At 35.7% G+C, this 16,557-nt stretch overlaps 1 protein-coding gene across 1 annotated transcript in view; it reads right to left on the bottom strand.

Annotated features, from left to right (window-relative positions):
* Positions 1 to 16,557, bottom strand: part of mask (multiple ankyrin repeats single KH domain) — an 823,307-nt gene that overhangs the window by 192,838 nt on the left and 613,912 nt on the right. Inside the window, 1 exon segment of the mRNA XM_090396371.1 lies at positions 2,805 to 2,994. Within this exon segment, the coding sequence (XP_090252497.1) occupies positions 2,805 to 2,994 (190 nt within the window).

Genomic DNA, 16,557 nt, shown 5'->3' with positions numbered 1-16,557 from the left:
CAATACAAAAGTAATGCTCTACTGAAAACTAAACATCAATAAGTGGACAGCAGTACTAGTTCCAGCACAGTGAATGTTGATTCAATCCATCACATGAGTCAAAGCAGCAAAGTTATGGAACTGTATTATGGGACGAATATAGGATCTTGTTGTGGACTTTCTGAAGAGAGGCACTATGATCAATTCAAACAATATATAATAAATAGGGATGTGACATAAATTGAAAACATATGTCTATAGCGTTTGACAGATCAGAAACATAAATGAGGTCTCAACTGTGGCAATGCTTGACCTCTCACCACTATGCATACAAGGATGTAATTGCACATGTGGCTGGAGTGATCTTCACCATTTCAACAAAAGTCCAGATTTGGCACCTTCTCATCATCTCCAGTTTCGCCTTCTAAAGGATGCTTGCTATCTGAGATGTACATTTTGTGTACTAAGGAGTTAGGGGGGAAAAAAAGCTAGGTCATGAAGAGTTCTGACATCAAAATAAAGACTTTTACTTCAATGCCAGAGTAAAAGTAGAAGATACTTTTTCCTTTATGCATGAAGCATCATGCTCAGTGATGGAATAGTGTATATAATAGAAGTGTATAAAATGCAGTGATGTAAGCGGTAATAGATCTGAGAAAGTAATTAATGTGAGTTTCAGACTTCTCAAAACCTGTAAAGAATTTAAAGTAAATAATGTGTACCTAGGTTGTGTCTTTGAATGCCATAATGAAAGCTCCATCACATTGCATCTCAGCAGCATAATTGATACATTCAGTGGGATCAGATTAGACAAATCTTAGAGACAATAGCTCATCCCACTAGAGACTCGGGGAAGATTTTTTTTTTTTTTTATGTTGGCCCATATACAGGAGGTTGGCTGGTCAACCTATAGTACATTAGTACCGTATATGGGTGATGGGTTGTGAAAGGAGAAACTTGTTTACATTTGATTTGAATGCCTGTATATTGTATTCATTGGTAAATACGTCAGGGGGGGAGACAGTTCCACAGTACTGCAGTAGCAGGGATGAATGAGGAGGAGAAGAAACTTGTTCTGTGGGTTTCGAGGTGTACTGTAAAAGGATGTTGGGCAGCAGCTGTATGTGTTCCAATGGGCTTAGTATAGGGTGGGAGAATTATTGATGCTGTTTCAGATGAACCTTTCCCGTGAATGTATTTATAGAATAGACAGATTGCAGAGACCAAGCATCTATGTCAAATAGGGGGAGGGGGGGGAGCGGGTTGGTGAGGGATGGGTCATTTATTAGTCTAATTGCTCTCCTCTGTATCGAGTCGAGCATTTTGAGGGAGCTTTTTGGAGCCCCACTCCAGATGTGAGAGCAGTATTCGAGAACTGGGCGGATTTGTGATTTATTTAGTAGATTGGTAGAAAATCAGTATTCTTCTCTACGTGTCTCAAAGAGCTGCTGGCAGATAAAGGACAAGTTTAAATGGTTTTCTAACAGAGCAAATCTGCATGATGGAATGCAGCCATGATAAGGTAGTGTGTAAGAGTCATTGGTCCACTATTATCTAGAACAATGTCTACATTTGTATTAATTACTTAAGAAGCACCTCAAAAGGGAAGTAGTGTGTGTGTGTGAGAGAGATAGATAGAGAGAGAGCATACTGCAGACATATATGTTGTCATTTAAAGAAAACTGTATGTTCATATACTTCCAAGTAAAACTAGAAAAAGTAAAAGATACTTTTTGCTTTTGCTTGGATTACTCCAGTTTGAACTTTAATTATTTAGAAGTGAATAGACCACATGGGATTCGCCAAACTTCTCTATGGCATTTGTTCAGAGATGGGTGACATATGTGAGCAGATCTCCTGTTTATCGGCAGCGAGAGAATCGATACTGACGCCATTTATTAGGTAGGTACTTTCAAGGTAGTGTAGGAGTTGGGAATTGATGATTTTTTCCATTACTTTAGACAGGCTGAGGTGAGCAGGATAAGAAGGAAGTTGGATGGCAGTGACTTGTCACCCTTCTTTGGAATGGATTGAATATGAGCCAATTTCCAGGATGTGGGAAAAATACCAGTGGCGTAAGAAAGTATATACGAGGGTGGTCTGAAAAGTTCTCAACCCACCATTCTAATCTAGTAACAATGTTTGTTATATTAATACATAAAATCAGTTTACTGGGTGGATGTCCTCTCTTTTGTGCGAATATACACTAAAGGAATCACATGACCAGTTTCAGTAATTATAATTTCAAAATTATTTTTATTTTTCAACATAATCTCCCTTAAGACAATACATTTATTCCAGCGATGCTCCAGCACCATTATCCTGTCCCTGTAGTGGTTCTCAGTAAGATCTGCAAAATATCCCTCTAGAGCTGCAATCACCTCTTGATTCGAAGAAAAACACTGACCAGCGAGGAAGAGTTTTAGTTTTGGGAAGAGATAGAAGTCAGAGGGAACCAATCTGGGGAATAGGGTGGATGTATTCAACAATTCATTGTGCAGATCCCTTAATTTTCCCATTGCCAAAACACCTTTGTGGCAGGTGCATTGTCCTGATGAAAGATGATTTTTTTTTTCTTATGTTGCTTATTCTTAGTCTTTATGTTGAAGTAAATGAAATGCCTTTATCACTGTGATGTCAAACATAACAAGTTTTTTTTTTTCAAGCATAACAATTTTTTTCTTAAGCACGACAACAATAATGTAATAATATGTACATAAAATTTTATTCTTCTTGATTATTTAGTTTTTGTGCACTGCATTTCATTTATCTACTGCCATACAACTGATATGAAATCTGTCTTTTATATTATGTATAAACATTACCTGAGAAGTAGTCAACAGAATGGGACCACATGTTGAAATTGTACTTTGTCGTATATTTTCAGCACTGGAAACAACTGTCCCACTTCTGTTGATTCCACATCTTAACAATATCTCTGATAATTCTTGATCGGGCTCTTTAATAAGGGCAGTTATTAACTGATGAGCTTGCCTCGTTGCCTCAGCACATCCCCTAAAATATTTTCATAACATTATATCAAGATAAAGAGTACCTGCTTCTAACTATATGAACTTTATTAATGCCTGTTAATTATTTGGTAATAAATTTAATTTTTTTAAATAAAGCTAGTGCAATATAAATATTGCAAAAGCTTTATTGCATATACATTACAAAAGAAATACAAGTGTGTGTTATTGTATCCTAATTTTCTTAAATTCTTAACTTGGTATGGAGTTAAATTTTAATAGCTTAATGCAGTGTTTCTCAAAGTGTGGTACTTGTACCCCTGGGGGTGCGTGGCCAATTTTCGGCTATGCATCATTAACTCATAGAATCATTATTAAGAAAAAAAATAATTATTTTAAACGTATATATTTCTCAATAAAGTATATATTATGTATGAATTCTCCTACACAAATTGTGATAACTGCTTCATTTGAACAGTTTGCAAATTCGCAGGCGATCACTCGTGAATCTTCGTTGAATGTGGTATATCAACATACATTGTGAGCCTGCAACAATGCGAAGAGCGTACGATAGCGACTGATAAAAAAGTATCTGAATCATTAGTATGTAATTAAGACAGTAAAGCGAATATTAATCAATGTGCTTTATTAATTCATCTTATTACAAATCTGATCATATTCTAAGTTAAAATAATGATTAATTGCTTTGTACTACCTTTACAGTGATATAATTGCTCTAATAATGTACGGAAGTTAAAATACCTATAATAAATATAATTTTTTTAGCTTTCAAATTCTTAAGTATGGATTATTAGTTAAAGACTGGGTTTATAAAATGCACAAAAGAGCAATATAGCATATTGCTCTGTAGCTGTAAGCAACAGGAAAACGATGATATCCGTATCTGAATCGAATGAAATTGATAAGGGTGTGTCGTCTGACATCTCTGAAGAACCAATTAGGAAGAAGATGAAAAAATTTAGTACGATATGAATTGCTTGAAATGTGATTTTCATGTACGAAATGGAACCTATCCCATTATGTGTCATTTGTGATGAAACTTTAAAGAATGAAAGCATGAAACCATCTAATTTAAATCACCATTTTGAATCAAAACATAATGAACACAAGGACAAACCTGTAAATGTTGCCAAAATAAACTATAAATTTGTAAAAGAAGCTCAAAAAATTATGTTGATCATGTCAGGAAGTGAAAATAAGAAGGCTTTAGAAGCTTCATATTGTGCATCGCTATTAATAGCAAAAAGTGGTGCAGCGGAAACATTGGTGAAACTTTGATCAAGCCTGCAGCAAAAATAATAGCAGAATTTATGATTGAAGATAATGCAAAAAGTGCATTTGAAGGCAAATCGGATTTGCCTTTCAAATAATACTGTTCATTGAAGAATCACTGAAATGGCTGAAAATATAAAACAAACATTGTTATCCGATATACGTTAGAGTCGTTATTATACATTACAGGTCTATGAATCCACCAACATTACACATTTTGCAAATCGTCTAGTGTTTGTTAGGTACGAAAAAAAATCAAATACTTCATGATGACTTTTTATTTTGCCAACCCTGGCCAGAACATACAACAGGAGAAGAAATATTCAACAATATGAATACATTTATGCATCAAAACAAGCTTGATTGGAAAAATTGTGTTGGAATAAGCATGACGGAGTGAAATCCATTGTCGGATCTAAAAAAGGGCTTGTTTCAAGTATTCAAGCTGTTGCACTAGATGCAAAGTCAACACACTATTGCATACACAGGGAGGCTTTGGCTAAAATATGTCTACAGACCTCAGAAAAAGTTCTGGATGAAGCTGTAAAAATCATAAATTATATTAAAGGCTGGCCTCTAAATGCAAGATTTTTCTCTCGACTTTGCGAAGAAATGGGAAGTAACAATACACAACTTCTTTCCATACTGATGTTCGTTGGCTTCCTCGTGGAAAAGTCCTTGCTCATTTATTTGAACTTCAGAATTGGTTTTCTGAAGTTCAAATTTTTCTTGATGAAAATTTTGTAATGAAGAAATATTTACGTAATTGGAAATGGCTCAGTCAATTAAAATACCTGGCAGATATATTTAAAGTATTAAATAATCTTAATTTGTCTTTACAAGGCAAGGAAATTTCTATATTTCATATCCAAGATAAAGTGAACGTCACATTGGCAAAGATGAAGTTACAGCAAAAGTGGGCTGGTAATGGAGAATTTGATGCACTTCCATCTCTAAATGAATTGCTTGCAAGTTCAAATGAACAAATTGATGATGATGTGAAAATTACTATCATGCAGCATTTACAAAGTTTACAAATGCAATCTAGAAAAGTATTTCCTTAAATTGGAGATTAATATTGAGTGGATATATACCCTTTCAATATCAACAAATCTGTGCCAAAGGGTTTGTCGTCAATTGAAGAACAACAACTTTTAGAAGTAGCTTCTGATGATTCCCTAAAAAAATAAATACAACGAGAATACATTATCATCATTTTGGCTACAAATACAGAATGAATTTCCTGAATTAATAGATAAAGTTCTAAGGTTCATTTTTCCATTTCCACGTTCATATCTGTGTGAAGTTGGCCTTGTAGATATTAAGACGAAGAAGAGGAACTGCATTATATATGTCGAACCACATCTGAGATTGAAATTAACTATAGAGCCACATTGTGCTGAAATTTTATCCCACCATAAGCAATTTCACGCCTCTCATTGATGATAAATTATTTAAATTAAGTAAAAATTTATAGTATCTTTATAAATTTTGTTCTATTAAAAATAAATAATATTTTTTGTTTACATGTACATCTAAATTCAAATAAAATAGACATTTACAATGAAATATACTTATTATTTATTTATCCCTTAACTTAAACAAGTCATATATCGCCGAATTGAAGCCTTTGGCTCTTCATATATATATATCTAATATTTATTATTATTTTGATAAGGGGTACTTGATGATAATGAAAATTTAAGAAGGGGTTCATAGATATCTGAAGTTTGAGAAACACTGGGTAATGCATTATTATGTTCCTGTAATTGTGAATTTACAGGATGGTCATATATAAAAATGCTAGTTTGTATAATGCGACAAAGAAACAATGATGCTTATAGAAAAAATAATTCAGCATCTTTATAAATTACATTTTTATTTTGCAGCTGTAGGGTGAATGTGGGATAGTACATTCAGTATCTCTCTCTCTCTCATATAATCAGTGCCAATCTTGTCCACTCGTTATATGTAGAAAATATACAAATGCAAATGAAAGCCACTGTCCTAGTCTTACCAAATCATACCATTTATCTGTTACCTACCTTATTTATCTCTTAATCTATGGTATATATTCAGGGATAGCCAATATTAAGTATTGCTGGATTTTTATCAATCCTTTCTCCACAAAATTTCTTACTTCATAGTACTGCTACAAGATAGAAAGACCTGGATTTGAATCCCATAAAGGATGGGAAGAATCTTTATAAGGACTATTCAACTGAAGTTTTGCTAGTAGCACATGGAGTTGGCAGGGTCATCCCTGAAACGTAACATTTCTCATCTCACAAAACAGTAAGCACAACACAAACAATCAGCAGACATAATACACTGGTCTCAAAGCCTAAGCTGCATCAGTTATAACTGAAAACAATCCAAACCTACTCCATGCTACAGTGGAGGTACAGAGTGGTCAGTGGCATAACCAACACAGTTCTGGTGAACTGTGTTGGTCAAAATCATGTGGAGCAGTGGTAAGCAAAAAGCATGACAGCAGTTACACTACTAATGACATTACAAATGAACATGTACATATGCTGTGTAAATGGCCAATACAGCAATAAATATCAATATGCTTGCAGGAAGAAGGTGCCCAATTTGAACTATATATGTGAAGATGATGCAATCAAGAAAAATTAATAAATCAAAGTAATAATAAAATAATAAAATTACAATGCAGTACCTTGGACATGATAAAACAAGTGAAATCATCCCATAGGATATGTGAATTTTTCTGCTTAAATTCACACCCAAAACACATGTGAACTCTGGGTATGACAAACAACACTCTTTGTAAACTGGCCAAATATTTAGCCCAAGCACTCTCTCTCTAATTATTGGCAATTTGGCACATATACACTGAAGTGCCATTGAGTTAGGAATAACTACTTAGTAATGTGCTGGACCCCACAAGCTTGCGAAAATGTTTCATAGGTATTGCCAGCCTGGCTGGTCAAGTGGTTAGCGTACCCGCTTTCCAGCCAAAACGCTGCGGGTTCAAATCCGGCCGTGGGCATGAATGTTTGTGATTGTCTGTGGAAATACTAGTGGTAGTGGTCAGCGGTAGATGGCGTTGGTGTAGTTGCGGTCAGTTGGTGGAGAGAGAGAGAGAGCTATAGAGCAGGTGCCCTCCCTCGACGAGTCTTCGGACTCCCTTGAGGTGTCTAATAATAATAATAATAATGCCGATTCATGCATCCTCCAGAGGTGTCCACAATTTGCTCAAGTTTGGCACAGATGAGACAGAGGCCCGAACACACACACACACACACACACACACACACACACACACACACACACACTGCTCAACAGTATCCCAAAGATTTTTGATGGGATTTAAATCAGGGCTTCTTGATGGCCACTTCATTATTTAAAAGTCAACAGAATGCTCCCCGAAACAAGCTAGGCAGCTGCTTGGACCTGTGAGATGAATGTTGTCTTGCTGGTAGGCACCATCTCCATTGGAATGCACGATGAACATAAATGGGTGTAAATGGTCAGCCACGAGTTCCACGTACAAGGATGCACCGAGTCATTGGTACCCATGCCAAAGACATTCAAATGAAGACACCCCAGGAAACTGTACAAGCTGGGAGTGAAATCACTAAGTCATCCCCAGCTTGTACAGTTTCCCACCTGATATGCAAGATCCAAGTAGGATGTTCTTTAGCCCAGGCAAGGCATTCAGCCTGGTGTCATGCTGCTAGAAGAAAAGGAACTGTCATAGGTTAGGGTGTCCTGAAACCGAGACATCGAAGTGAACATTGCAGTCCTTGCACTGACTTTCCAGCTGAAACCTCTCGAATCACCTCCCGGCAGATGGGAGGTGATTCGAGATAACATCTGGCCTCTATCAGTCTCTACAATGCGAGTGAGATGGTGAAGCCCACAATCATTCAAGAATGGTTGCCCATTGCAGTTTGTCTGGGTGATTGCATTTTTGTTAGAATTTTAATATTCCAAGGAACACTCTTGAAACTGTTGTATGAGAAAATACAAGTTCGTTGACAATTTCCAAGATCAAGTGATCCATCCAGTGAGCACCTATAACCTGCCATTTGTCAAATGCACCCAAATTGCATGCCTTTCCCATTATGCTTCTCACGATGAATGCTCGGGGAAGCCAACGCTGACAGCTAAGTAAAGCAGTCATACCCCGACTTACTTGAATCCGGAGTCATGTGGTTTCTTATATGTACATATTCCCATCCTGCTTCACGCCTCACCACTAGTCATATCTTTCCTGTGCTGGCCGCATGCACCATTGTCGCACATGCTGTGAACAAGCACCGACGTGTTTCGCGCGGTCTCCATTCATGCACGACTTTTAGTCTACAAACTTTGCGACTGTTTAATGTTATGTTCTTGATAAAAATTTTATCACATAAAAAATAATAATGTTGTCCAAAAGAAGCAAGTCTGATTCCTCTACAGCTAGCCAAAAAAGAAAAACATTGACTTTGGAAACAAAACCCAACATTATGAAGGATTTTGAAGGCGGAATGAAAATTTGTGAGCTAGCAAAGAAGTTCAATCTACAGGAATCCACAGTAAGAACAATCATGAAAGATAAAGAAAGAATTCTTGCTGTTGTGAAAAATGCCCAATCACTGAATTCAAGAATAATTCATAAACGTCATGGTTATTGGTGAGATGGAAACGATGCTTAAATTATGGTGTGATAATCAAGTGAGAGTAAAAAATTGTCCAGTTGATCAAACAACAATATGTAGCCAAGCCAAGCTGATTTTTGAGAGGTTAAAAGTAGAAGCTGGAGCAGTGGCAAAAGAAGAAAATTTCATGGCCAGTAATGGTTGGTTCAACCGATTTAAAAATCGCTGTAACTGGCACAGCATTGCGGAGAGTCGGCAAGTGCTGATAAAGATGCTTTGTCTGCTTTTCCTGAGACACTTAAGGTTATCAACGAGGAAGGAAGCTATAGAAGTCAAACCATATTTAACGTAGACAAGATCGGCTTGTTCTGAAAAAAGATGCCTAAGAGAACTTTCATTGCACGTGAAGAAAAAAACGTTTCCTGGCTTTAAGGCTTCCAAAGACCGGTTGACAGTAATGCTTGGTGGAAATGCAGCTCGTGATTGCAAGTTAAAACCTCTCTTAATTTATCGCTCCGAAAATCCAAGAGCTCTGGAAAAAAAATCTAAAGCTGGCTTGCCAGTGATTTGGAAGTCAAATTCTAAAGCTTGGGTAACAGCTTCTATTTTTGAAGACTGGTTTGGTCACCACTTCATACCTGAAGTTGAACATTATTGCCAGTTTAAAAAAATTCCGTTTAAAGTTATGCTCATTATTGATAATGCACCTGGTCACCCTCCTGCAACTTTAATTGATTTTGATCCACGTGTAAAATACCTGTAAAAGTTGTTTTCTTGCCTCCAAATACAACCAGCTTACTTCAACCGATGGACCAAGGAGTTATCAAACATTCAAAGCATACTACAAATACCGTTCGTTTGCAAGTCTGAATGAAGCTATGAGGCAAAATGAGCACCTGTCTGTTAAAGAGTTTTGGAAACAGTTTAATGTTTTAGATGCTGAAAGGATTATCGGAGATTCTTGGCGTGAAATTTCCCAAAAAACCTTGAATGGTGTCTGGAAAAAACTTTGTCGATCCTTTTTTAAATGCAAAACAGAAATGTTGCCAGTAACTGATCAAGTTGCTGAGGCAATAGAAGAAGTTGTCAACCTTGCCAGGCAATTAGATTTAGAAGTCGACAGTGAAGATATCAGCTAGCTGTTAGACTTACATAACAAGGAGCTTACGATCGACGAGCTCATAGAAATGCATGAGCAATGCGCTACTGAAGAGACCAAACCCTCAGTTCCAGTTCTACCAGAAAAGCACATGACAATTGCAAAATTAACAGAAGGTCTCAGCTTAATTAAGAAAGGTTTACAGATTTTGGAGGACATAGATTCTAACAAGGAACAAATTGTAGCCACAAGGCAAGGAATAAAAAAATCATTGGCTTGCTATGAAGAAATTTTGTGTGACAAGAAAAAGACATTATGCCGTCAGACAAATCTATTAGGTTTTATGAAACCATCGACATCGAAATAACTTTCTTTTTTTTTTATGTATGAAAAACTACAATTATGTTTATATTTCTTAAAAAATATAGATGTTTTTGTAAACCTTTGGTCCCAATTAACTAATATTTTGTATGTTTGTATATATAAATTACATGCAAAATTATACCCCAATTCACACGAATTCAAATTACGCGCTTTTTGTTGGTCCCACCTACCGCGTAACTTCGGCGCATTAATGTATAATGAAAGTTTCGCACAAATGCAGGAGTTATGGTACAGAATATGAATAGTGTGTCCTATCCCTAATTCAATGGCACTTCAGTGTATAAAAATTCGATCCAATAAAGACTGTTCCTCTCAAGAATGGTTGGTTGGTTTTGGTTTACTGGTGAAGGACGGCAAAGTTCATAATGTACCATTACAGCAGAAAATAAATATCTCAATAAGTAAATAGCACATTAGAAAACTAAAACAAATTTTAACAATTCCTAATGCTGTGTCTACATATAAATTGCTTGTATAATCAAATGGATTTGTGAAAATTAATTCATTTTAGAAAGTATAAAACATCATGCAATTTGGTTAAGTCTGAAATGATCTGCTTATCTCATGTGAAGTATTGGTCCCCACACCAGAACATGGCATATGGTACGACGAGTTTTACACTGCTAACACCTATGTGGGTTATTAGCCTTCAGTAAGTATGTGTAAGATAGCTGTCACCTATGCAGAATTTATCAGGAACAACTTCCCTAATTCCTCTTGCTGTTCTAAGTTGACTAAACTGCTGGTGCTTAATTTCTGACTTAATCTCAACAATTTATTTGTCAGCACTTTTTTTTTTCCCTTGCTTGCTATGATTACTGCCACTGATTAATTGATTTCACTCATTTTAACTGTATGCAGTCAGTATAGCAGACTGATAAACAGTATCTGAAAAATGTATAAGCTGACCTAGCAACTGCATTTGCAATATCCTTTCCCTTAATTCCCACGTGACTGGGAATCTAATGAAAAATGAACATCGTTAATTAGTACGATTTAGTTTATGTAATATTAAATTGTCAAATATCATAAAGAACTGGATCAAATGGCTGCAGGTGGACGGATGATGCAGTTAAATCTGCTATAGGGAGAGGGAATACTATTATGTTTAGTGCAAATAATAATGTCAATATTCATGCCAAGATCTTGCATAATTTCTTTCACTTGCATACCAAACAAGTGAATGAGAGTGCAACTTGTATAATATTCAGCTTCGTAACATAGCAAAAAATATTAGTCCACACTGGATGTTTATGAAGTGACTTCAATTATAGGGCATAGTTATAAGACAACTGTTTCCATCAAAAAGACCAAACAAGTTTATTTACTTTAAAAAAAAAAAAAAAAAGATTTAATGAGTTATATGTGAAATGCATGAATAGCTACTGATACACTCAAATGATGGATACGATCTGCCTATCATAAGCTACTTTCCCTTGCAGAACTATAGACTTCAGACTCATAATCAAGATTTGATTGAAGAACTGAATAACAACAATGAGGCAGGGAAAATCTATTCACATCCCATTCCATAGAGGATAGAGTACAAAAGATACCCAATGTTTTTTTGCGCTTTTTTTTTCTCTTGTTATTCTTTTACTATAACAAACACAGGGCAAGGCTGGATTGGCAAAGCATTCCCCTAATGTGTCTGGAATTGCTCTGATTTCAGCAACTACACATCCATTAAATTATATGGTAGACAAACGGTGTGTTTTATATCTACCCTTTTTTTTTTTTTTTTAATTCCAACGCCAAACATAACTCTGAAATGTATCCCATGCTCTCTCTCTTGATTAGTTTCAGCTGCTTGACACCAGATTCCATCACAGCATTGAATAGATGAGATTTGAGATGATGTTCTTGGATACAGTTTATGTACAACATACTTGTTACAGTAGCGGAATTTATACATTTGACAAGAGATAATTACAGAAACAGCATTTTGTGGAGGGAGGACCATTGGTTAAAAGCACTGGATTTTGTAACAGTCTCAGAAGATGTATAAATAACCAAGGTAGACACTGCCTCCAATCAGGAAAAGTGACCATGCAATCTTGTTCTAAGAGTTTGCTAAACATGTGGAATTCTGTCAAAAAATGGTTTCTATTGAATTTTAAAGATTTAAAGTAATTATAACAAGATTAGGATGCAACTTGGAGCAGTGCTATGCACTGCATCATAGTGCATGGGAAGTGGTCAGAGATTGTTTGAGAGAAGAAATATCAGACTGCATATCCACGGTGGTAAGGAGGATACACCAAGCAGGAGTAAGGTGGATGAGTAGAGATATAAAGCATGAGATGCAAAAAAAAGGAAAACACTGCAGAGGGAACATAAAGAAAAAGTGATCAGCATAGAATGCAAGCAAGAAGGGAGACTAGTGTGGTACGAAAGTCAAATCAGATTATAAGAGAAAATTAGCTACTAGCAGAATTAAAACTATGCAAGTTTTTTTCACTACATAGTAAGTGAGTGGAAGAATGACTATGGAAGGTGTGATCTACACTGATGGCAGGAAGGTGACAGAAGCAGAAGAAACAGATGAGTGAAAAAATTGCTGAGTAATCATCTTGGGTGTCATAGAGGTGGATATTTTGCAGCTGTGACAGAGACTGATATGAGAATCAAAGTAGAACTGGAAAAGCTCTGCATATTGAAAAATATCAACATGAATAAAGCAGTAGGACTGGATGAAATGTTGCCTCATTTACTATGCAAATAAGCAAGAAAACTGACAGTGATTCTTACAAAGTTCTTTAATCTCAGCTCTGGTAAGGTACAAAGGGTATGGAAAGAGGGAAAGATAGTTTCATTACATAAAGGTTGCTCCAAGAGAGAAGTAGGAAATTACAGACCAGTTAATATCTCAGGAGTCAAGGTTAAAGTATTGGAAAAGTTGGGTAAAGGTAAAATGAAGCAATGGGTGGATAGGAATACAATACTTTTTGATGGACAGCATGGGTTTGTAAAAGACAGACCTGCCTTAGTAATGTACTCAGTAGAAATCTGTTTGGATAGTGACCCTCCCATAATGCATATTTTAAAAGGAACTATGCTTTGCATTATGGGATACTAAGACAATTCATGTGAAGTCATCAGTCTGTACATACAAATGGCATACTCATGAAGATACTTCAAGCAAAAGCTATGTTTGCTTAATTTGGATAAAGGATTAAAGAAGAATAATTTCTTGGCCTTAGTATAATTTACTTGGTTGTCATTGTTCTATGATGCATCGGTACCATACTAGCAATAAATAGCATAATAAAAAATATACAAGTTTTTCTTAAAAGTCAAACAACTACCCATCACACACCGATAAAAAGAAAAAGAAAAAAAAAACTACAAAATTAACCTAATATTAATAACTAAATTTGAAAATATTGCTTATTTTTCTGCTCCACTCAAATCACCAATGTTTTTTTTAATTAAAATTAAGTGGATATTGAATCCAGCATTATTTCAAAGTCAAATAGAGAAATTACAAGAGTTTCATGCCGAATATATAGAAACTATAAAAGTTTCAGGATCCAAGCGTAAGGAAACCTTTCATGACAAGGGCAACTCATAGTAAAGGTGGAGTAAGCTATTTCCCATAATGTAGAGCATCTCCTAGCAGATATGTATGATGTTATACATTATGGGGGGGGGGGGGGGGTCACTACACAGACGGGTTTTGATCTTTGTTGAGATCTCATCAGTGGGAGCCAGACCCAGATGTAAATACCTCAGTTTAAGTAATGCAGAACTTATACTTTACCATACGAGTTTCCAAAAAAGGTGTCACATCACAAAAGGCACCAAGAATTAATTAAAAAGAGAGCCAAAGGCTTCACTTTGGTGATGTAAAATTATTCAAATTAAGTGGATATTGAATCCACTATTATTACAAAGCCGAATAGAGAAACTACAACAGTTTCATGTCGAATATATAGAAACTATAAAAGTTTCGTCAGATCCAAGCGTAAGCAAACCTTTCATGACATGGGCAACTAAAGGTGGAGTAAGCTTTGATCCCTATCCTTAGTATTACTCATAATGTAAAACACATCTCCTAGCAGACATGTATGATGTTAGAAAGATTTGCTTACGCTTGGATCTGCCTAAACTTTTATAGTTTCTATATATTCGGCATGAAACTCTTGTAGTTTCTCTATTCGGCTATAAAATAATGTTGGATTCAATATCTACTTAATTTGAATAATTTTGCATCACAGAAGTGAAACCTTTTGGCTCTCTTTTTCAGTAATTCTTGGTGCCTTTTGTGATGTGACACCTTTTTTGGCAACTCGTATGGCAAAGTATAAGTTCTGCATCACTTCAACCTGAGTATTTACATCTGGGTTTGGCTCCCACTGACGAGACCTCAACAAAGGTCGAAACCGGTCTGCCTAAACTTTTATAGTTTCTATATATTCGGCATGAAACTCTTGTAGTTTCTCTATTCGGCTATAAAATAATGTTGGATTCAATATCTACTTAATTTGAATAATTTTGCATCACAGAAGTGAAACCTTTTGGCTCTCTTTTTCAGTAATTCTTGGTGCCTTTTGTGATGTGACACCTTTTTTTGGCAACTCGTATGGCAAAGTATAAGTTCTGCATCACTTCAACCTGAGTATTTACATCTGGGTTTGGCTCCCACTGACGAGACCTCAACAAAGGTCGAAACCGGTCTGGGCAGTGACCTCCCCATAATGTATAACATCATACATGTCTGCTAGGAGATGTTTTACATTATGGGAAATACTAAGGATAGTGATCATAGCTTACTCCACCTTTACTGCAAGTTGCCCCTGTCATGAAAGGTTTCCTTATGCTTGTACCTGCCAAAACTTTTATAGTTTCTATATATTCGGGAAGTACAACAGGAAACTCTTGTAGTTTCTCTATTTGGCTTTGAAATAATGTTGGATTCAATATCCACTTAATTTGAATAATTTTGCATTGCAGAAGTGAAGCCTTATGGCTCTCTTTTTCAGTTTTTTTTTTTTTTTTTTTTTTTTTTTAACAAGGGGGAAAACACACACGCAATACTGTACTTTTCTACTTCTACTTCTACTTACTTTCAGAAGTAGAAAAGTAGTGTACTTTTCTACTTCTGAAAGTGATTAGCTTATCTCCTCGTTTAAGATCGGTAGGAACACTTGTAGTAAAGGCCATGGTTGTAAAAGATCTTGAAGCTTGAGAAGTTTGTGCACTGCAAAAGTTTGTCAAATGAGTAGGCAGAACAGAGTGTAATACTGCCACCAAAACTATCAATAAATCTGTGAGTGAAGGTCATTTATGCACAGGAGAAAGAGAGTGTAAGTGATTGAACTAATACCCAGGGCGCTCTTGCACTGATTCTCAAGTAAAGTGTAAGCGACTGATGAGAGAGAAAAATAGCAATTTAACTGAGCAGATAGTATACCAACTCTAACAAAAAAGCTGCATGTTAGTACTGTCATGGGCACAGGTGTTTTTGGCTATCACTAGGTAGAAGAAAAATTGCACTGCTTGGCATGACACTACACCCTGAAAGAGCACGAGTGACTTGAAAAAAAGTTCCATATTTTCAGAAACTTATTTCCAGGAGTTTTTGCATTAAGTATAAAATAAAAACAAATAATAATTAAAAAAATCCCTTATCCCATTCATAGTATTGCTACTATACGTTTAAATGTCATTTTTGGGTAAGGGTCACATAACAAAAAAATTATACTAAAGAAAAAAAGATTACAAAAAGGTGGAAAGTAAACTAAAGGAATGTAATTTATTGAGCAGAATTTAATGCCAGATACAATCAAATGCTCGGAATATTACAAGAGTTACAGAACAAGTTTCTCTAAATTACTGTCTTGAATTATTAAAAGAAAGAATCAGAATTATTTCTCACTCTTTTATATCATACAGGCAGAAATGTTTGGCTCCTAAAATGAGGCAAATTTTAGGAGGCTTGGCATTTTACTACTTAAAATGTGAACTACATTCATGAGTATATCCATATTTGCTGGCGTATAAGACACACCCCTTTTTTGTACACATTTTTTAGGGGCAAAAAAATGTATAACTTAATATTATAATGAATTTACAGTATTTCAAATATAAAGTAATAAGTAGGTCTACTTTCAACAAATACCTAATCTAACTAGAAAAGAGTACCCACCTTTTAATCTTCTTCGTCAAAACCTATAATTTATCTCCAGAGCTAAATGAAGAGACTTGAAACCTCTTC

The sequence above is a fragment of the Typopeltis vanoorti genome, chromosome 8 (genome assembly GCF_054136105.1).
Source record: "Typopeltis vanoorti isolate ZY-2024b chromosome 8, IOZ_Tvanoo_1.0, whole genome shotgun sequence".
Classification (NCBI taxonomy): domain Eukaryota; kingdom Metazoa; phylum Arthropoda; class Arachnida; order Uropygi; family Thelyphonidae; genus Typopeltis; species Typopeltis vanoorti.
This window is presented reverse-complemented; position numbering and strand designations above follow the sequence as displayed.